We start from the raw sequence: 22,034 nt of genomic DNA, 5'->3' as shown, positions 1-22,034 counted from the left end.
TAAGGAGAGTAGCTTACAATTGGTTCGCCTCTTACTTTAAGAACAGAAAGCAGAAGGTAATTCTCCGCAATACTGAAATGCAAAAGGATCTGCAGCGAATTGACGCATGGTGCAGGGAATGGCAATTGAATCTCAATGTAGACAAGTGTGATGTGCTGCGAATACATAGAAAGATAGATCCCTTATCATTTAGCTACAAAATAGCAGATCAGCAACTGGAAGCAGTTAATTCCATAAAATATCTGGGAGTACGCATTAGGAGTGATTTAAAATGGAATGATCATATAAAGTTGATCGTCGGTAAAGCAGATGCCAGACTGAGATTCATTGGAAGAATCCTAAGGAAATGCAATCCGAAAACAAAGGAAATAGGTTACAGTACGCTTGTTTGCCCACTGCTTGAATACTGCTCAGCGGTGTGGGATCCGTACCAGATAGGGTTGATAGAAGAGATAGAGAAGATCCAACGGAGAGCAGCGCGCTTCATTACAGGATCATTTAGTAATCATGAAAGCATTTCGGAGATGATAGATAAACTCCAGTGGAAGACTCTGCAGGAGAGACGCTCAGTAGCTTGGTACGGGCTTTTGTTGAAGTTTCGAGAACATACATTCACCGAAGAGTCCAGCAGTATATTGCTCTCTCCTACGTATATCTCGCAAAGAGACCATGAGGATAAAATCAGAGAGATTAGAGCCCACACAGAAGCATACAGACAATCCCTCTTTCCACGAACAATACGAGACTGGAATAGAAGGGAGAACCGATAGAGGTACTCAGGGTACCCTCCGCCACACACCGTCAGGTGGCTTGCGGAGTATGGATGTAGATGTAGATGTAAATATTGAGAGTGGTAGTGATGCTCAGTCCCAATGGGGCACTGTTAAGTGGGGCGTTCCCCAAGGATCGGTGCTGGGGCCACTGCTGTTTCTTATTTATATAAATGATATGCTTTCTAGAATTACAGGTGATTCAAAAATATTTCTGTTTGCTGATGACACCAGCTTGGTAGTGAAGGATCTTGTGTGTAATATTGAAACATTATCAAATAATGTAGTTCATGAAATAAGTTCGTGGCTTGTGGAAAATAATTTGATGCTAAATCACAGTAAGACTCAGTTTTTACAGTTTCTAACTCACAATTCAACAAGAACCGATATTTTGATCAGACAGAATGGGCATATTATAAGCGAGACGGAACAGTTCAAGTTCCTAGGCGTTTGGATAGATAGTAAGCTGTTGTGGAAAGCCCATGTCCAGGATCTTGTTCAGAAACTAAATGCTGCTTTATTTACCATTAGAATAGTATCTGAAATAAGTGACAGTTCAACACGAAAAGTAGTCTACTTCGCATATTTTCATACGCTTATGTCATATGGTATTATTTTTTGGGGTAATTCTTCTGATTCAAAAAGGGTATTTTTTGCTCAAAAACGGGCTGTTCGAGCTATATGTGGTGTAAGTTCGAGAACCTCTTGTCGACCCCTATTCAATAGTCTGGGAATTTTGACATTGCCCTCACAGTATATATTTTCTTTAATGTCATTTGTAGTTAGCAATATTAGCCTATTCCCAAGAGTTAGCAGCTTTCACTCAGTTAATACTAGGCAGAAATCAAATCTGCATGTGGAATGCACTTCCTTGACTCTTGTGCAGAAAGGAGTGCAGTGTTCTGCTGCATCCATTTTCAATAAGCTACCACAAGAACTCAAAAATCTTAGCAGTAGCCCAAACTCTTTTAAGTCCAAACTGAAGAGTTTCCTAATGGCTCACTCCTTCTATTCTGTCGAGGAGCTCCTGGAAGAGCTGAAAAATTAAGCAAATTCCAATGTTACATTGTTGATTTTCTTTATTTAAACTTACGACTTGTCGCCTGAATATGTTTTTTATATTTCATTTTATCTGTTTCTACTATCGTGTTATAATATCATGTATTGACTCATTCCATGACCATGGTGACTTCTCCTTAATTTGGTCCCACGGAACAATACATAAATAAATAAATAAAATAAATAAATAAACCACTTGGTGGGTAAATTTTTTACTTAAAAAGAGCTACAGCTTCACTTCTCCCCCTCCCCCTACTAAACAGTCACCTTCATGGACATATAGATAAACTCTACATCTTCATACAAATTGATTTTGTTTTCATGATACAGTTTGTGCAATCAGTACTGTTTTTCAGCTAGTATATTTAGCTTCTGTCCACCACGTGTGATTTGTAGCAACTGAACATCAGTGCTGTCATAAGTTTTTAATGCTCATTGCATCTCTTGTAGAACTGCCTACCAGATAGTAATCGGCTGATAGAATCAAAGGATTTTTATTCATTTCCAATTCTGTAGTCTCGTGTTTAATTTTTTATATGCTGCCTTAATCTCTCTGATAAATATTATTTGTTGTCAACACTAATCTCAAATTTACATTTTGTTGTCTGAATGTGTTTGTTATCTATTGCAAAAACTTCGGAACTACTGGACTGTGAAGCTATTCGTGCTCTGAGTTTCTTTAATTAATGCTTCAAATTCTGAAAAGTCAGAAAATTAACAAAAGTTTTCAGGAATTAAACATTTTATGTTGTAAGAAGAACCATCGCCACTGTACAATCATGCTAAAGAAGTAGTATGAGATCACAAAGATTCATTTGCAGGCTGACAGGAGGATGGTAGTTGACATGCTTATCATGTATAATGCAGTTCAATATTATGATAATAGAAAATTCAGGATGTAGGTAACAGACAGAAATGAGCAATAACAATCATTCACATACAGGCAAAGTAGATATAGACTGACAAAATTCTGCTTAGCTAGTCTCACCAGGTCTTCAACTGCCTTAAAGGACACCCACATAATAACTTATCCTCATTCATTAAATTGATTTTCTGTCAGCCACTCATGCAATGCAGTAAATTAGCCCATCCTTTTACATCCTTGCTCCAAATCCTCCACCCCACAAGTTATTACTCTACATACTGCACAGGTGTTAAACCTGTTCCAGACACCCACCCACCACCTCCTCCCGCAGTCTAGTCAAAGGCACTTCATATTCAATGAGAAGACTGTCTCATGTGTAAACAGTCATATCATATATCAGTTGCACTGCAATGAATGCGCATATAGGTATAACAACTAACCAAGAGTCTACCCACATGAATGGCCATTGCTAGTCTGTGGATAACCACCAACTTGATAGCCAGCTGTTAAGCATGATGCTCACAATCAAACTTATGGTTTCAAAAGCTGCTTAAATACTTATAGCATTTTACTGTTACTGTTGATCATGACCTATAGCCTCTACTTGCATCACAATACTTCACTACTCTTTCAGCTCCAATCTTTTCTTCTCCCACCCTCCCATCAGTCTGTCTGGGCAGCTGTTTGTAAGCAGTTAGAATATCTGTGGCCTCAGAGGTGTGAATGTAAGTGCCTGTAAGAGTGAGATTATGTACTCATATAAGAAAAAGGGGAAGAGCAAGTGGGATTCTCTGATAGGTTACATGTCTATGTGCCACCAACTACACATCTGCAGGATCTTACTTGATTGTCATTTTTGTGAGTTCTACATTAAATTTAATGAACTTAGTAAATGGGTGTGTATTTAACAATGCTGAAGTGACCAACATCAAATCACATAAGAGGACTGGACAAAAAAATGTGCTTTGTGCGGATTAGCTTTGTTTCAGCATCTTGTAAGTAGTCACTTCTATAACAAACACAGTTGAAAATAATTTTTTATTTTCATATTTAAAATGCTCTCCTCCAATTTTTAAACCTACTTTGCACTAAATGTGGTGAATGAAGTAAACATTGTTCATGTAGCTTCTGAAATGGCACACTATATCTTTCCCTTGCTGTTTAGTAGTGATCAAAATTATTTCTTTATTTTGCATGAAAATGTCATTACCATCCAATCAAACAACATACCTTCTTGATGGGAGCCTCACTTTCTGTGATCCAAGAGGCAAGACCAGGCCAATAACTCACTATCAGTGAACCAATTTCTGATTTCTGAGTTGTCTCAAAGACAAAACATCTATGTGCGTTGTCTTGTTGTTGTCGCATCAGATTAATTGTGATGAAACTGTCACTAGGATCCAGAAAAATAGATTCTATATCTGGATACCGAAACTCATATAAAACAAATTTATCATCAGGTTTTATCAGCATCAAGCCATCACAATTCACACCAAGGATCAGGTTGTTGCCTGAAAATTTAACATTAGTCATAAATAAACACAACACTATAATAAAGCAATACTCCATTAATAATAAACTGTTCTTATGTACAATATTTTGTTAACAAAGAAGTTAGACTGAGGAGAGAGAGACTACTTAAAAATGAGTACCTTCTCGTTCTTCAGAATTTGCTCAGTGGTGCAGGAATAAGGAGGAGCAGCAGGTGCTGCTGGGGAGTGTATAGGTCTACTAGTGCCCAAAGTATTGACAAAGGTTTCTTAATAATCCACTGTGATTAACAAGGGCAGAGGACCTATGTGATAGAGAATTAGATGGGAGTCATTGGTTTAAGGAGGACCATATGTGAACCTGTGAGAGGTTGCAAGAGATCAACACCACACATTTTTCTATAGCTTTACCAGCATTGGCAGACAATTAAGTCTCCAAAGAATTCTGACAATGGACATGTGTTCCAGTTTGTGATCAATCACAATACTGCAGAACATAAACTGACAAAGAATATCAAAACAGGTTAACCCTGTCTTAAGTAAGGTTACACACCTTATCACAAAGTTTCTAAGTTACAGTGGATTCCTGGGCCCCAGTAGTAAATTGTGAAGAACAAGAAATGTGTTTCCTGGTCAGATGAAACATATTTCTGCTTTTATGTGAGCCATGTAATTTGTCGTGTGCTTCGTAGGTCTCATGAAGTGTTCTAGAGGATAGTGTTCAAGGGGTGATGTGAGCTGGAGGATGCTTTGTGCCCTGGCAATATTTCATTTACATCTAAGTGGGCAATTTAATAAAAAGGGCAAGAACATCAAATCTAAACAGCAACATGCGGACACTAGAAAATCAGGTTTTGTGTTTCCTTGTCATCTTAATGAACCCTATGATAATTCTCACATCTCAGAGGATAAAGCTGTAAGCGCTTCAACACAGTGATCTTTTAGAAGCAATCACAACTCTGGTTTGCATTGCAGTCCTCAGATATGAGCTCCAACAATGAAAATCTGAGACTATCCGCAACTTATCATATCAGGGACAGCAGCTGTACCGTTCGTGTATATTATTCTTAAAGTGGTGGGTGGGTTTTGGTGTATCTCACACCTAGGAGACTGTGTACTCTATGACACACACACACACCACACACACACACACACACACACACACACACACACACACACACACACACACATATATGTAAATGCAACTCTCACATGCATGACCACTATCTCTGAGACAGTGGGCACGTGTGTGTGAGTTGAGTTTACATGAGCATGTGTGAGCATGTTGTTTAATTCGGAAGAAGGCCTTCTGGTCGGAAGCTTACTTGTCTACAATCTTTTTGTTGTGCCTCTCTGTGACTCATCATCCTGCTATATAATGAGTAGCACTCTATCCTTTTCATTATACTGCCATTACAACAAAAAACTTAGGAATTTTTCTAGATTTTACCCTGGTAAGCCAGGGGAACTTAAAATGGAAGTACAAAGACATCAAAGCACGTGCTAAGTGATGGTTTTCATTGCTGATACTGAAAATAATCTTCAGTTGAGCTGTGATTTAACCAGTCACACACAAGACACAAAAATAATTTTCATGTGGGCTTTGTCTCATTGACTAGGGTCCATAAAGTGGTTATGTATGCTGGTATAAACTACAAGCTCCCATCCAACACAAAGCACTAAATAGGTAATATCAACCAGTTCAAAAGAAAATTAAAAACTTACTTAATAATAGTAATATATTGTAAACAGGGCTATTTTCTTTGAAAACCACTAGTGAAACAGAGTAAATATTAAGCAAACAATGAGGCAAATACTAAGCAACCTATAGTAGATAAACAGCACAATTTAATATAACCAAGGAAACACCAGACTTTTTTTTGTGTTTCAAAACAGCAGTTAGCTTTCTAATTTACTTAGTTAAATTTGGCTGGCATAAGCATGAATAGCATTATGCAATATAGTGACAGAATATTGTTAATGCAGTGTCCAGATACAATTTTTATGGTTTGCTGGTCTTTTGTTAACACTTACTTTGGCTTATTCCACATCCCTGAGTGTTCTTTTCAATGGGGTCAATGAATGAACAGGTATGGATTGCCTTATGAAGAAAAAGTATGGATGAGGTGCTCACAAACATACATAGCAGACAGTGTGGTAGTCAAAGTTTACTACATTCTCAACTAAATGTATGGAGTGACATAAAGACTGAGTAATTGTCAAATTATGGTATCAAATGAAAATTTTAGGGTTCTGAAATCTTGTGATCAGTATACAAACTGACTGTCTTCATGAGTGGCTCCAAAATTCAGAAGGCTCAGGTCTGGGATGAGACTGCTGTTAATCAAGCTCTGCTGTTGCACTGGAATCTTTGGGACCTGACAAGCCAGTGAACCATGGGCAGAATTGTCTGAGGCACTACCACAATGCACAGATTCCTTGTACAAGGGGGGACTCAAAAGTAATGGGAATTGGGGTGCTTTGGGGAGGGAGAGTGGGAGAACCCACTGTTCTACCATGTGTCCGTTACAGTCATGCCACCTGATTCAGTGCTTGAAGTTGTGTCGCAGTGAGTGCATTGGTTCACCCGTGAGAGTTCTTTTAGTAAAACAACTTTTTCCATTTTGGCGAAAACATAATGGCAGATTTTTGAGAGCAATGTGCGGCTGTGAAATTTTGTTTCCTGTTGGGGAAATCGGCCATGGAAACTACTGTAACACTTAAGACTGCTCATGGGGATGCTGTCCTAAACGAAACCAGAGTCTAACAGTGGTTTTCACGTTTTAAAAATGGAGAAATGTCAATTGAAGACCAACCCCCTTCAGGACATCCATCAACATCCAGAAGTGACAAAAATTCAACAAAATCAATACCCTCATTTGTGAAGTCTGTTGCCAAACCATTGATGAACTCTGTGAGATGCCTGGAATATCATGGAGTTCAATTCAGAGGGTTTTATCCAAAGATTTGCACACAAGAAGGGTTGCAGCCAAATTTGTCCCTTGCCTTCTCACAGACGAGCAAAGGGAGCATCGACTTAAGGCATGTTTTGAGCTTAAAAATTAGCTCAAATAGGACCTTGAATTTTTTTCCAAGGTGATTACTGTGATGAATAGTGGTACTATGGATATGACCTTGAAACAAAGCAGCACTAAAGCCAGTGGAAGACAAATGTCTCTCCTCATCTCAAAAAAGCTCGCTAAGTAAAGTCAAACATCAAGACAATGCTCATTTATTTCTTTGATTGCAGAGGTGTTGTGCTTGCGGAGTTCATTCCACTGGGTCAAACTGTCAACCAGAAGTTCTGCTTGGAGGTTTTGAAAGGTTTGAGGGAGAATACCCAGATGAAAAGGGCGGATCTTTGGTGCACAAGCGACTCGTTCTTCCAGCACCACAACGTGCCGGCCCACATCGCCCTCTCCATAAAGCTGTTTTTGACCAAAAACGGCATAACACCGATTGTCCACCCCCCCCCCCCTGCCCTGCTCATCACATCTACACCCCCCTGTGATTCTTTTTATTCCCCAGACTCAAACGGGATATGAAAGGAAAGCATTTTGGCACTGTGGAGGAGGTAAAACAAAAATTGCTGGACGGCATAAAGAACATTTCTCACTAACAGTAACAATAATCAAAGAATCAGACAACAGTTCACCCTCAATATGTTTATAGCCTTCTATTACAAATTTCTTTATTGGTTTAAATTGTGAGTTTAAAGTTATAAAATGGTTTACTCATATAGAATTGAAAGCAAGAATGAAACAAAGTTGTCACTTACCATATGACCAGTAGCCACGATATGTAACATGGAACATTGTTGTACCATAAAGAGGATACTGCATGACACATGAAAGATACAGAGCTTTGGCAGTCAGTTCAGAGCGTCCAGCCCCATACTGCCGATGAGCTTGTGCCAATATTGGAACCTGAAAGAAAAACTGCCTCATGAAACATTAACAAAATCAAACAATGGAAAATCTAGGCCAGAATAATGACAATATTATGAAAAGGACAGATTGCTACTCATCGTTTAGTGGAGATGTTGAGTTACAAACAGACAAAACCATAAACAAAAGACTTTGCCTTATCTCTCCAGTCACTCACCACCTCCCTAAGTCCCACCGTCTGGCCACAGAGGAGTGTTCCCCTCATGACTCAATACCACCCAAGACTGGAGCAACTGAATCAAATGCTCCGTCATGGTTTCGACTCCTCTTTTTGCACCCTGAAATTAGGAATTTCCTATCCACTATCCTTCCCACCCCTCCCACAGTGATATTTGCCACCCACTGAACCTACACAATATCCTCATCCATCCCTACACAACCCCTGCTCCCAACACCTTGTCTCATGGGTCATAGGCCTATGATAGACCTAGATGAAAGACCTGTCCCATACACACTCCCACATCACCTACTGCAGTCCAGTCACAAGCATCACCTATCCCAACAAAGACAGGGCTACCTGTGAAAGCAATAGTGATCTACAAGGTAGCCCGCCTATGATTTCTAATGGCTGCAGTGATCTCTGAGCAACCAGAGTATTGTCTTCTGACTGGGGGATCCCTAGGAAGAGGGGATGGCTTGGTTGGTTGGTTGCCTAAAGAATGGCTGCCATTGTATGCCAAACAGCTGCATCAATACTGCCTTTCGATAGGGAGCTAAGGATGACAGTAGTCGTGAACCCATTCTAGTCAGCATTACTGAGAACCCATCTGCTTGGGTGTCAAGGGAAGCAAGGCTGAGCGAGGGACAGGAAGGTTAGGAAGTGGTCACTACCACACAGATCATCGTGGACCTTCCAGAGGATAGATGGTACAACATCAGGCCTGCACAAGGAGAGATTAATGGCCAAAAAAGTTCTGTGTGCCACGCTGAAGTGTGTGGGAGCACCAGAGTCCAAGAAGCAAAGATTGAGCCACGCCAGTACAGTTTTGATGTCGTTACCACGGCCAGTGATCACTGTACCACACCACAAAGCGATATGGGTTTTGAAGTCGCTCAAGACTAGGAAACGTGAGGGGAGCTGAGAGAGCAATCCCGACAGAACATCCTGGGACAGGACATCATCGGGATGGAGGTAAACATTACAGATTGTAAAATCCTGCTGTGCCCTTACCTGAACAGCCACAGCCTCCAGAGGCATAGCAAGAGGCACAAGGCCACTGTATATTGAGTCCAGCGCATACATACAAACTCCACCTGATACCCTATTGTAGTCTGTACAATTCTTAAAATAACCTTGGTAGCCACAAAAGGCAGGGGTTTGAGTTTCCAGAAACCATGTTTCCTGGATGGCAATACAGAATGCAAGGTAAGTGCTTAAAAGCTGCTGTAGCTCAGTCAGGTGGTAGAAGAATCTGTTACAATTCCACTGTAGGATCAGACTGTGTGAATACATTGCGGGCATGATGTGACTGGAAGGGGGGGACGGCAAGCAGGTTATGACCCAGGATCACGTGTTGCCACCAGTTGAGACATCGGGGGATCCTCTGATATAGGTTCTGCGGCACATTGCCTGGGGAGATCTGGTGTCCCAGGGGCCACTGGGATCTCCACTTTGGGCACAGAAGGAGTACAAGCAAAGTCTGATGCCATGGAGGCCAATGGAGTTTCCTTCACCTTAGAGGACTTCTCCTTGTCCTTATTCTCCTTATAAGAAGAGGACTGAGACAGTGTCCCTGAATTGGTTTCAGGGACAGAGGAAAAATGAGAAGTCTGACAGCCAGCAGCCTGTGGTTCCTTCAGCACTGGCTCGTGTCTAGTCTGGAGGTTGGAGACTGGTTTCCCTAGCAGGTGGGGAGCCAATGCTCAAAAAGTGGGTGCAGTGGAAGTACCAGGAGGGCCCCCAAATGCCTGGGAGGTGGGGGGTGGGGTGGGGTGGGGGGGTGGGGGAGGGGTCAGGTACCAGCAGGTGGCTCTGTTGTGAAAGACACAACAGAGGAAGGCACCGTCGACAAAGAAGGTGACGATGTTGCAACTGTAAAGGCACCGTTGACAGAGAAGGTGACGATGCTGCAACTGTAGTATAAGATTATGTCCATTTGTATGGAATTACAATGCTCTTACTTTTTTCTGGCCTCTTGATGTATGAGCTGATTCAGGGTGTTTTACTCCTGGATTTTTTACTCATGCTTAAAAACAGAGCAATCTGGTGAGCAGGGGGAATGGAGCTCGCAAGAGTTTACACAGATGGGGGCAGAGACACAAATAACATTCACATGCAGCGGTCATCCACAACCCCTGCAGAGAGGGGTAACAGTGCAACAGGAAGACATATGTCCAAACTTCATACACCTAAAGCATTTCACAGGAGTAGTAACATAGCGTTTCACATCACACCAGTAGGCTATCATCCTGACCTTCTCATGCAACATCACCCTTGAAAGCCAAGATGCAGGCCCCGGTAGCAACACTGTTTTCTCTTGGTCCCCTATGGACACAACAGATGAAAAGCACACCCTGTTGTTCTAAGTTAGCTCACAACTCATTGTCAGATTGCCAAAGAAGACTGCGGTGAAAGGTGATGCCCTTGACCATACTGAGACTCTTGTGGGGAGTGACAGTCACGGGAATGTTATCCAGTCTTTCACAATAGAGCAGCGCCTGTGACTGGGCAGGAGGTGTCGTTTTAATCAGGGGGGAACCATTGTTCAACTCAGAGATGGCTGCAACTTCTCCGTTTTGCCTAAAACATGTTCCACAAAATATAAAGGCTTTATGGCCAAAAGGATGTGCCCACTGGTCCAGGTACAGACCAGTATTGTGTGGAGAAGTTTGGCCCTTGTCATCTAGCCCTCATTCATCACACAGCTCAGCCAGTGAAGGGATCGTGTTGGGATCATACTTTGTAGCATCATACAAGGTCTTTCCATTTGAAGAGACTGCTGGGGCCATGTCACCACTAGTGGGAGAAAGTTGAAATCGCTTCATGTGTGAACTATCCACCGTGGTGTCACCCACTCTGAAGAGTGACTCTCCCCATGGGTGCCAGCCAGCCACAACAACTGCTACCTGGCCAGTAATCCATTTCAAGGAGTCCCTGTACCCAGTCATGATGGGCACATAGGCCATGGTATACATGGGGAGTGTGCAGCACAGGCGCCAACAGAGTGATCCTTGTGTGGCCGGGGGGCTACCATTGTACAGGTACTTGACGACCACCCCAACAAGGGGATGGCTACCGTGCTGGGTTTTGGATGTATTATGGCAACAGGAAGGAAGGGTGCCAGAGTGGAAGGGTACAGAGGCATAGCATACACCACAGTGGGTGACCTCCCCAGCACTACACACACTTCAGTAAAATATGGAAAAGATGGTAGGTCAAACCCAATAATGGGGACCATATAACTGTTGACGGAAGGTGAAGATAGCGCCAAAAGGAGGTAAGAGATAGTTGGGATGTAGGTTTGCAGCACAGAAAGATGAAGTATTATTTCAAAGGCTGGGGCCTCGTGATAGCCAAGCACATACTCACCAAAGTGTGGTGAGCCCCCTGGGAGGAACACATAAAGCAGTGTTCAGAATATTATACAAACTGTTATTATCCATCTTTATAAGCAATGTATGTTCAAAGTTTACTGATATTGACAGTAATTATGTGAGTGTAACGAAATAACAAAAACCAACACATGTAAACAAATCATCAAAAGATACTTTTCTATGTCGAAAATGTGGTAGGAACACATTACTTAATTTTGTCCTTATCTAATTGACGAAATTGTCAAAGTCATCATTTATTCCACATATCTGATGTAAATTCAAATGTTATCATGGTTTTATGGCTAATTTGTATGTGCAAAACAAATAGCAATGTTCAAACCCTTTCTGTATGTATATCAAATTGAACTGATGAAATACTGGAAACTATAAAATCAACAATATCATAATTGTTTGAAAGTGTATATAAGGATGGGTTTTGGGAAGTTTGAGGTTCACTGTTGACCTGTTCTCTGTGATGGACCACTAGTGTTGCTCTGAGGGGAAAAAAAACTTATTAATATGTACCTGTTATTTCAAGTCACACTCTACACTAATGGTCATTCTAACATTTCAGTTTTTGACCAGATCACCAGGATATCAAATAAGGAGAAATATCTGCTTTACACTGCCCACCTGAGCTGTATAATTTTGATGAGGCTTATTTGCAGCAAGTTCATATCATCTCACTCCTAATAATTTTTAAGAAGCAGTTACATTTCAACTTCTTTGGATTCTTCTTATGATTGAGTCCCAAAAATTTTACTTTCTATTTCACAGACTGTTTTTGTCATTGCTCTTCTTACTCACAGTTTAGTTTCATTAAGCAATTCTTTGTCAAGAAGGCTTTGGGTTCATTCAACTCCCAGAACGGATACACTGGTTTCATATTAACTTTCAAAATTGTATTCTGAACCATGGTAGTTACGTCCCATCCCTCACAACCTTTCTTAACATGTACCTGTCTACAACATGTTGTGTACACTTCTGAACTTTGTCCACTAATAATGTCATACTTTTAAACATTCATCTCTGGAGCTGAAAATAATATATACATGGTGTTTATCATTAGACTTGTTAAGCATACCTGTTTTCCTGTCTTTTTTTAATGTTCTTTTCAACCTCTGCTGTCACTGATATCATTATAGCCTTATATCCACTAGTTCAATCCTTTACTTTAACTGAATTGTGAAGTTTGTGTCCTTTTGTCAGTAGAAGACCTACGACATTACCCTCATGAGTTTGTTCTCTAGCTCTGAAGTAATTTCCAGACAAGGATTTAGTATGAGGGTTATCCGTAAAATAAGGTTCCATGGCGCTACAGTCCTGAAAAGCACTGTTACAGTGGATCCCGTGATTCTGTAGTGTACCTTGGTTCCCCCACTCCAAATCCTCTCCCTAGCAGGCTGCCTGCGGAGCTCAGTCTTGGCTTGGCAGCCGTATGTGATGCATCTCCCCCATGCTTCGCCCACCAGGTGTGAGCTGCGCTCGGTCATCTGTTTCCTGTTTGCAAAAACATTGTGCTGGCAGAAATCCATTGCCAGCTATTTTAAATCTATGGAGACAAGTGTATGAGCATACAACATGTGCGGAAATGGTGCAAAGAGTTCAAGAACGGGCGTACTGATGTCCATGATGAGGAGCGTTCCGGACAGCCATCTGTTTCTGACAAAACAATCGCAAGAGTGGAGGCAGCAGTGCTCTCAGACTGAAGTGACAGTTTGTGAGCTCTCCGAAATGATCCCTGATGTCAGCAAAACCTCTACTGACAAGATTTTGATGGAGCATCTAGGGTATGCTAAGGTTTGCGTGAGGTGGATGCCAAGAATGTTGACCGAAGACCACAAACATCAACGCATTGAAGCAGCCCAAGAACTACTTCAAGATCATGGAACTCACAGCAAGGAATACCTCAACTCCATCATCACTGGAGATGAGACTTGGGTGCACTACCGCACACCCGAAACGAAAGAACAGTCCAAACAATGGAAGCACCCAGAGTCGCCGAGATTGCGAAAATTCAAACAAACGCAAAGTGTTGGCAAAGTGATGGCAGCAGTGTTTTGGGACAGGAAGGGGTTATTGTTATGCGAGTTCTTGCCCACCGGTACAACAATCAATGCTGCCGGGTACTGCGAGACATTATAAAAATTGTGCCGTGCAGTTCAAAACAAAAGGAGGGGTATGCCATCCAAGGGGGTGCGTTTGCATCAGGATAACACTCAACCATACACCACTAAACCCACCAACGAGCTCATCGCAAAATTTGGATGCGGTATTGTCAAACACCCACCCTACAGCCTGGACTTAGCCCCAAGTGACCACCATCTCTTCCCTGACACGAAGAAAAACCTGGGTGGAACGCATTTTGGCGACAGAGAAGAGCTGGAAAAAGCTGTTCTCACGTATCTGCGAGGCTTGGCAGAAGATTTTTTTTACTTGGGCATTCAAAAGCTCATGCACCACATGCAAAAATGTTTTGAGCTCAGTGGCGACTATGTAGAAAAATACGTTAAAGTCTGAACTTTCCAAAAATGTATGCATTCATGAAATAAACATAAGTTTAGAAGTGTTACACAACATGTTGTATACGTCAAGAAAGGTTGTGAGGGATGGGACGTAACTACCATGGTTCAAAAAAAAAAAAAAAAAAAAAAAAAAAAAAAAAAAAAAAAAAAAAAATAATAATAATTGGGAACCTTATTTTATGGAGACCCCTCATACAATAACACACAAATCCTCATCACTGTCAGCTATTTTGATTGTTTGTGTCTTAAAAGTTACAGAAACTAAGTTGAAACCTTCTCTATTGCCACAGCATTATCAGAAAATTTACTCGCAACAGTCTTAAAATTTCCCTGAAGCATTCTACCACTATGGCTCCTGAGACAAGTGGTTAATAAACATATATAATTACCATATTTGAACTATATTTGATGTTTATCTTCACTCAAATATTTCATATTTGGTATCTGTAATTAACCTATGTGTATATGACCCATTTCGTCACAATATTACATATGTTGCCATCAACAGCATCCAGTCTATGCTTGCAAATTATATCCCAGTCAGAATTTAAGATTTTTCTGCTATTCACTACTGGTTTAAGCCAGCATTGTGCTAAGTAAGTATTATTACTGTTAATAAGTGAGACAACTTATGGAACTTAATCATGAATGTACTTCATTAATATCATACAAACATTACTACTACATTACCATTCTCTTTTTCTGAGCCACAAGGAAGAATAGCTTATTTACACATAATAACACTCGATTACCTGGCCAACTCTGCTGTAGTATTTGGTTGACCTATTGAGAGGGGCCCTAAAATCCTCCATCTGATAGAGGAAGTCCAGAAATCTGACCTCCCATGGCTCCATGTCCAAGGGCCACAACTTGTTCTCGTAACAAAACAGCAAATCACATTCTGTGCTGCCACTCTGAATGCAAGGTGAGCTGTCTTCACAACTTCAGCCACCTGTCCAAAGGAACCAATAATATCCTCACGACTGAGATGTCAGACATCATTCATACTGACACCTACCACAATATACAAATAACCTACACCCCGTGTACTCCACCCACAACCAATGGCAGACCCTTTCCACATCACAGATGACACTTCCCCAAGTAAATATAAAGTGCATTTTTTTCAGTCTTTGAGATGTTTTGCTGATAAATTCAGAATTCTGAAATTTTTATCTCAGGATCACTGGAAAAACACCAAGTCCCATTGTCAACAATAATCTCTCCTAAGCAGTTCCGGCCATAGAAAGTTCTTGGCAAGAAGTCCAGCAATAATCTTGCCTAACCAGTTCCTGGCATAGTCACTCACGGACAAGAAGTCTTGATAAGTCTCAGCTAAATTGTCCAATTGCTCCAGATTCCATTTGTTCAAATCTTCATGCAAGATCTGTACAATAAATTTTTAGTAATGCTTAACATTTCTTCTACCCTTTGAGATGTTACTCTCCAAACTTCTTCAATCAATTCAGTGACAACAGTAATATTTCTGTAGGGGTTTGGTGGATAACCAGAGTGTTTGTCTTCTTAATTGTTTTCCAACATTCATGGATTTTGTTCCTTAAAAGCGAACCTCGAATTCACTGCTGACTTACCAGGCAGAGGAAGCAGCTACTTGGGAAGCAGAGTACAGTGGAACCTTGCTTAACGAGCACCTCCCATAATACACAATTTGCATAATGAGCAAAACAAAGTGTAATAAAAATGACTCATTTAACAAGCGATGTTTCATATAACGAGTGATGATGATTCAGTGTGACATCACAAGTCACTCACAAACGGTGGGTGAAATGTTCAACAACATGAACACTTTTCATTGTCTGCAGCGGCATATGAATAAGTCTTTAGTACGTACTGCAATCTGGGTTTAGCACTCTTTCTGCTACAATCTAAGTCCAGTTTATGATCAAACATTATTCTAGACTTGTCTTCACACAGTGTTTTATTGTGTGCAAATATTAATAACCTTTGCAGACATGTCCTTGAACATAAAGCTACAAGAAGAGGAAGAATATGACCTTAGAAATGAAGTGTAACATCATTGAAAAATGATAGCTTGGTGCGAGCATCGCTGGATTAGCACGCACATACGATCAGTCTACATCCACTGTTTGCACTATCCTCAAGAACAAGGACAAGATTAAGGACATAGATGCTTCAAAGGGAGTGACAAGAGTATGTAAACAATGGTTTCAATCAATTATTGATAAAATTATTTAACTGGATAGGTAAAAAAATCTTCTAACCAAGAGGTGGCAGAACACACACATAAAAGACTGCTGTGATTGGCAAGCTTTTGGAAACCAGTGACTCCTTCTTCAGGCAGAAGGGTTGAAAGGGAAGGAAGAAGAGTGAAGGAAAAGGACTGGAGAGGTCTAGGAAAAGGGGTAGTTTTTGAGAAAGTCACCCTGAACTGTGGGTCAGCGAGACTTACTGTATGGGATGAGAAGGAAAGACTGATTGTTTGGGACTGCATCAGATGACATTTTAAAACCAGAGAGCTTACAGGTGGAAGACAGGCTAATACGCAAAACAGAGATTCCTACTAAAACACCATATGCACAAGTTAATAAGAGTGAAAAGTTAAGTGCATTGTACGTAACAGAGGTGGGAGAGGGGGGGGGGGGGAGGGGGTGAAAAATAGATGGGAAAGACAATAAAAGATGTAGAAAACCAAAACGGAGTGAAGCAAAGAGTAGTTACAGTGAAGAAAATCTGAGACGGAAGATTGTGTAAATTAAGGCCAGGTGGGTGGCGAGAACCAAGGACATCTTGTAGTGCTAGTTCCCACCTGCGGAGTTCTGAGAAACTGGTGTCTGGGTAAAAAATTGAGATGGCACGTGTGGTAAAACATGTGCCAAGGTCATGAATGTCATGTTGTAGAGCACGCTCTGTAACTGGATATTGCAAGTTGCCAGTATGCACCCTCTGCCTATGCCCATTCATCCAATCGATAATTTGGTGGTAGTCATGCTGATGTAGAAGGCTGAACAGTGTTTCCATAATAGCTGGTATATGATGTGTGTCGTTCCGTTGGTGGCTTGGCGGCTTTCCCTTTGATAATATATGTTTCGTCAGTTATAGGGCTATTATAGGTGGTGGTAGGTGGGTGCATGGGGCAAGTTATGCAGCAGGGTGGTCACAGGGGTACGAGCCATAGGTTAGGGAGATGGGTGCAGAAGGAGCATAGGGTCTGACAAGAAAATTGGGAGGGCGAGGGAAAGCTATTCTAGGTGTGGTGGGCAAAATTTCAGACAGAATGGATCTCATTTCAGAGCATGATTTTTGTTAGTCATGGCCTTGTCAAACTAGCCAACTGACACATTCCAGACCAGGATAAAACTGAGTCACCAATGGTGTGCTCTACTTTATGTGCTAATCCATTTGTTTATTTATTTATTTATTGTTTATTTATCTGTATCAACAAGATTAATCAACACTTTGCCCCTATGAGGTGCTATCCAAAATTTTCAAGACTGGTGGTGCCATCTGTTGAAAACCTTACCTTTGGACTAATGGTCACGACCACCCTCGAAGTAGTTCCAATCCGTACGTACACACTGGTCCAAGCACTTCTGCCAATGGTCAAACATTTTCTGGAAGTCCTGTTCTTTGAGAGTATTTACCACCACCAGCGATTGATTCCTGAATCCTCTCTAGAGTGTCGAACCGACGGCTTTTCAACTTGAGTTTCTGGTTTGGGAATAGCGTGAAGTCACAAGGTGCCAAATCTGGTGAGTATGGTGGGTGGGATATAACCACCATGTTGTTTTTTGCCAAAAAGTTCCTGGTGAGCAAGGACATCTGACAGGGCGTGTTGTTGTGATGCAGCAGCCAGTTCCCTTGACGCCAATGATCAGGCCGTCATTGCCGCACATTTTCACGGAGCCGTCGCAAAACGTCACAGTAGTACGTGGAATTCACTGTTTGGTTGGGTGGGATGAATTCTTTGTGCACAATTCCCTTGGTATCAAAGAAAATGATGATCATGCTCTTCACTTTGCTCTTCACCTGTCTCGCTTTTTTGGGTCTTGGAGAGCCCGGGCTCTTCCACTGGATCGATTGTTGCTTTGTCTCTGGGTCATAACCGTAAATCCAGCTCTCGTCGGCAGTGATAACCCGTGACAAGAAGGTTGGATCATCAGATGTGGTCTGACGAAGGTCTGTGCACATTTCAACATGCTGTGCCTCTAATTGGCAGTCAAGAGCCTTGGCACAAATGTTGCAGCGACACGATGCATGCACAATTCATCAGTCAACATTTGTTGACCTGTCCCATAACCGATACCCACTTCATCCACAAGGTCTTGAATGGTTCGACTTCAATCTGCACAAACCAACTGTTGGAGTGTGGCAACAATGTCTGGCGTTGTGCGGCTAATGGGCCTTCCAGTGTGAGCATCATCTTCAACATCTGTATAGCCGGCCCTGAACCGAGCATGCCACTCAAACACACACATACGGCTCATCCTCTGTCCCCCAAACACTTGTTGGATCATTGCAAGGGTCTCCTTACCACTTTTCCCAAGATTCGCACAGAATTTGATACACACATGCTGTTTTGTTAGTGGATCCATCGTAAAATCGCCACACACCAAACACAGAGTATCAAGGAAATCACTGTGGACATGGAAAACATCCTCCCAGCTGACTTCCACTCCGCACACTGACTCATCAGATATGCAGCTCTCGCCACCTAGCAGTGCAAAGATCTACTACTCCTACTTTCCAGATGGCAGCACCAGTCCCAAAAATTTTGGATTCCATCCCGTACACCTTTTCTAGTATTGATTTCCATGCTCGTAGATCGGTCCATTTCCATTTTTATTTGCATACAACAATTCCATTGCTATTTACGAATTTGCATACCACAATTTACAGTTCATTAGACTGCTTTGCTTCTCTCGATCATCTTTTGCTGATTTATTCACAAATTTGACAGCTAGTTTCTTTTCCACCATCCACTTATCATGTTTATACGTAATCCTTTCATGTATTTGTGCGTTTGTTTTTTGGTAAACTGCTCTGATTGACTTTTATTGCCATCTCTTATGACACTTTAATTGCCAGGCTAAGTAGTTTGCATTTTCTCCTATGACTTTCAGTTTCTGTTTACCCAGTTTCTAAAATTTCATCTGTTTTCATGACTTTCCCAATTGATTTTTTTCTTTTATCATTTTTAGTGTCAATATAGATTGCCCACTCATTACCTCTTATTAACAATTTTCATATGAATTTTTCTAATTGTTCTGACACTTTTCCTTTTTATCTTTTCCATCCTCTGCTTAATTAGTTTTTTGCCACTCTCACGATTTCTAACTCTCCAAACTGCCCTCTGTTACCATGATGCATCCCATCTCATATTACATCTGTGCTTTTCGAAAATGTGCCTTTGCACTATCAAAACTAAGGTCCCACATTCTGTTTCTTGAAACCTGCTTGTCCCTTGGGGTTACTCCAAAGGGCTTAACATTGAAAATCCCTGTTTCTGGATGCAATCCTACCCTACACCAGGCTCTTTTACAGTTTCAAATACAGCAATCTCTTGCTCTTACCCATCTAATCTGTGACCTATATGCCTCATCAGCAGATTTCCACTCTACCAGACTTATCTCCTTCTACAAAATCCTGCAGTTGTCTGCCCCTCATGATTCCCTGAATGGTATCATCTGCTAAGCCAACTTCAAACGGCAACAACATGTCAGACTTCACCTCAAAAAGCTATCCCACCTTCTCATAAACTACCCGAACAGTGGTATTTCCCTTCCTGTACCTCTAAAAAAAAAAAAAAAATGAAAGAATTATGTATAAACAAGATAAGTGGATAGTGGAAAAGAAAATAGCTGCAAATTTGCGAATAAATCAGCGAAAGATGATCGGGAGAAGGCCATGCAGTGTAATGAACCATAAATTGTGATATGCAAATTCATATATAACAATGGAATTCTTATATGCAAATGAAAATGAAAACAGACCCACCTACGAGCATGGAAATCAGTACTAGAAAAGATGTAGGGACAAAATATTGATTAACCTTCATGATACAGATAAATAAATTAACAAATGGATAAGTACATAAGGTAGAGCACATCACTGGTCACTCAGTATTATCCTGGTTTGGAATGTGTCAATCAGCTATTTTGACAAGACCACGACTTCCTAAAATCATTCCCTGAAATGAGATCCATTCTGTCTGAAATTTTGCCCACCACACCTAGAATCGCTTTCCGTCGCCCTCCCAATATTCTTGTCAGACCCTATGCTCCTTCTGCACCCATCTCCCTAACCTATGGCTCCTACCCCTATGACTGTCCCCGCTGCATGACTTGCCCCATACACCCTCCTACCACCACCTATATTAGCCCTATAACTGACGAAACATATACTATCACAGGGAAAGTCACCTGCGGAATGACACATCATATATCAGCTATTATGGAAACACTGTTCAGCCTTCTACATCAGCATGACTACCACCAAATTATCAACTGGATGAATGGCATAGGCAGTGGGTGTACACTGGCATCTCACAATATCCTGTTGCACAGCATGTTCTACAGCATGACATTTATGACCTCAGTGCCTGTTTTACCACACGAGCCATCTGGATTCTTCCCCAGTTTCTCAAAACTCTGCAGGTGGGAACTAGCACTACAACATGTCCCTGGTTCTCGCCACCCACCTGGCTTTAGTTTATGTTAATTTATTCTGTCTCAGCTTTTCTTCACTTTAACTACTCTTTGCTTCACTCCATTTCAGTTTCCTACATCTTTCATTGTCTTTCGCATCTATTTTTCACTGTCCCCCTCCCACCTCTGTTATGTACAATGCATATAGCTTTTCACTCTTATTAACTTGTGCATGATGTTTTAGTAGTAACCTCTGTCTTGCATAATAGCCTGTCTTCAACCTGTAAACTCACAGGTTTTCAAATCTCGTCCAATGCAGTCCCAAACAATCAGTCTTTTCTTCTCATCCCGTACGGTGTCTCCCTGACCCGCGGTTCTGGGTGACTTTCCTGAAATCTACCCCTTTCCCTAGACCTCTCCAGTCATTTTCTGTCACCCTTCTTCCTTCCCCTTCAACCCTTCTGCCTGAAGAAGGAGCCACTGGCTCTGAAAGCTAGCCAATCAAAACAGTCTCTTATGTTTGTGTTCTACCACCGCTTGGTGAGTACATTTTTTTATCCATCCAATTAAATAAACAACGGTTTTGTATTCTGGGTGATGTTGATAGGTTGCTCCTTCTATAGATAAATGAAAAGCAATTGCAAGGCAACACTATTAACAAGAACATCATTTGTGAGAAGGCGAGAATGATTTTCAATGACATCGTTAAGAAGACGCCATGATCACCAGTGGCTGAAGAAATGTTTACAGGAAGCTGTGGGTGGTTTGAGAAGTTTAAGATAAGAATCAGCATCCAAAGCTTTGTGAGGTATGGCAAAGCAGCAAGCTCCAACAACGAGGCAGCAAAGAACTTAATCAGCGACTTCAAGATGCTCGTAGTTTGTGAGGGTTATCTGCCACTACAGGTTTTTAATTGTGACGAGACAGATCTATTCAGGAAAAAGATGCCGAAGCATACCTTTATAACAGCAGAGGAGAATGAACTGCCCATTCACATACCAATGAAAGATCATCTCACACTGCTATTCTTTGCCAATGCAAGTGACAATTTGGAAATGAAACCACTGCTTGTTTACCATTCAGAAACTCCACGAGCTTTCAAGAATTGTAAGTCCACAAGAGCAGGTTAAATGTGATGTGGAGGTCCAGCAACAAGGCTTGGGTGACACCCAACCTTGTTTGTGAGTGGATCAATGAAGTCATTAATCCTTCGGTGAA

The 22,034-nt window shown here is 41.3% G+C and overlaps 1 protein-coding gene across 1 annotated transcript in view; it reads right to left on the bottom strand.

Moving 5' to 3' along the window:
- The window catches only part of LOC126257510 (myosin-I heavy chain), an 829,484-nt gene that overhangs the window by 67,085 nt on the left and 740,365 nt on the right, over positions 1 to 22,034 (bottom strand). The window contains exons 26-27 of the mRNA XM_049955569.1: positions 7,963 to 8,110; positions 3,925 to 4,205 (exon numbers count right to left, since the gene is read on the bottom strand). Coding sequence (XP_049811526.1) covers positions 3,925 to 4,205; positions 7,963 to 8,110 — 429 coding nt within the window. The remainder of the gene's footprint in view (positions 1 to 3,924; positions 4,206 to 7,962; positions 8,111 to 22,034) is intronic.

Source organism: Schistocerca nitens, chromosome 1 (genome assembly GCF_023898315.1).
Source record: "Schistocerca nitens isolate TAMUIC-IGC-003100 chromosome 1, iqSchNite1.1, whole genome shotgun sequence".
Classification (NCBI taxonomy): Eukaryota; Metazoa; Arthropoda; class Insecta; order Orthoptera; family Acrididae; genus Schistocerca; species Schistocerca nitens.
This window is presented reverse-complemented; position numbering and strand designations above follow the sequence as displayed.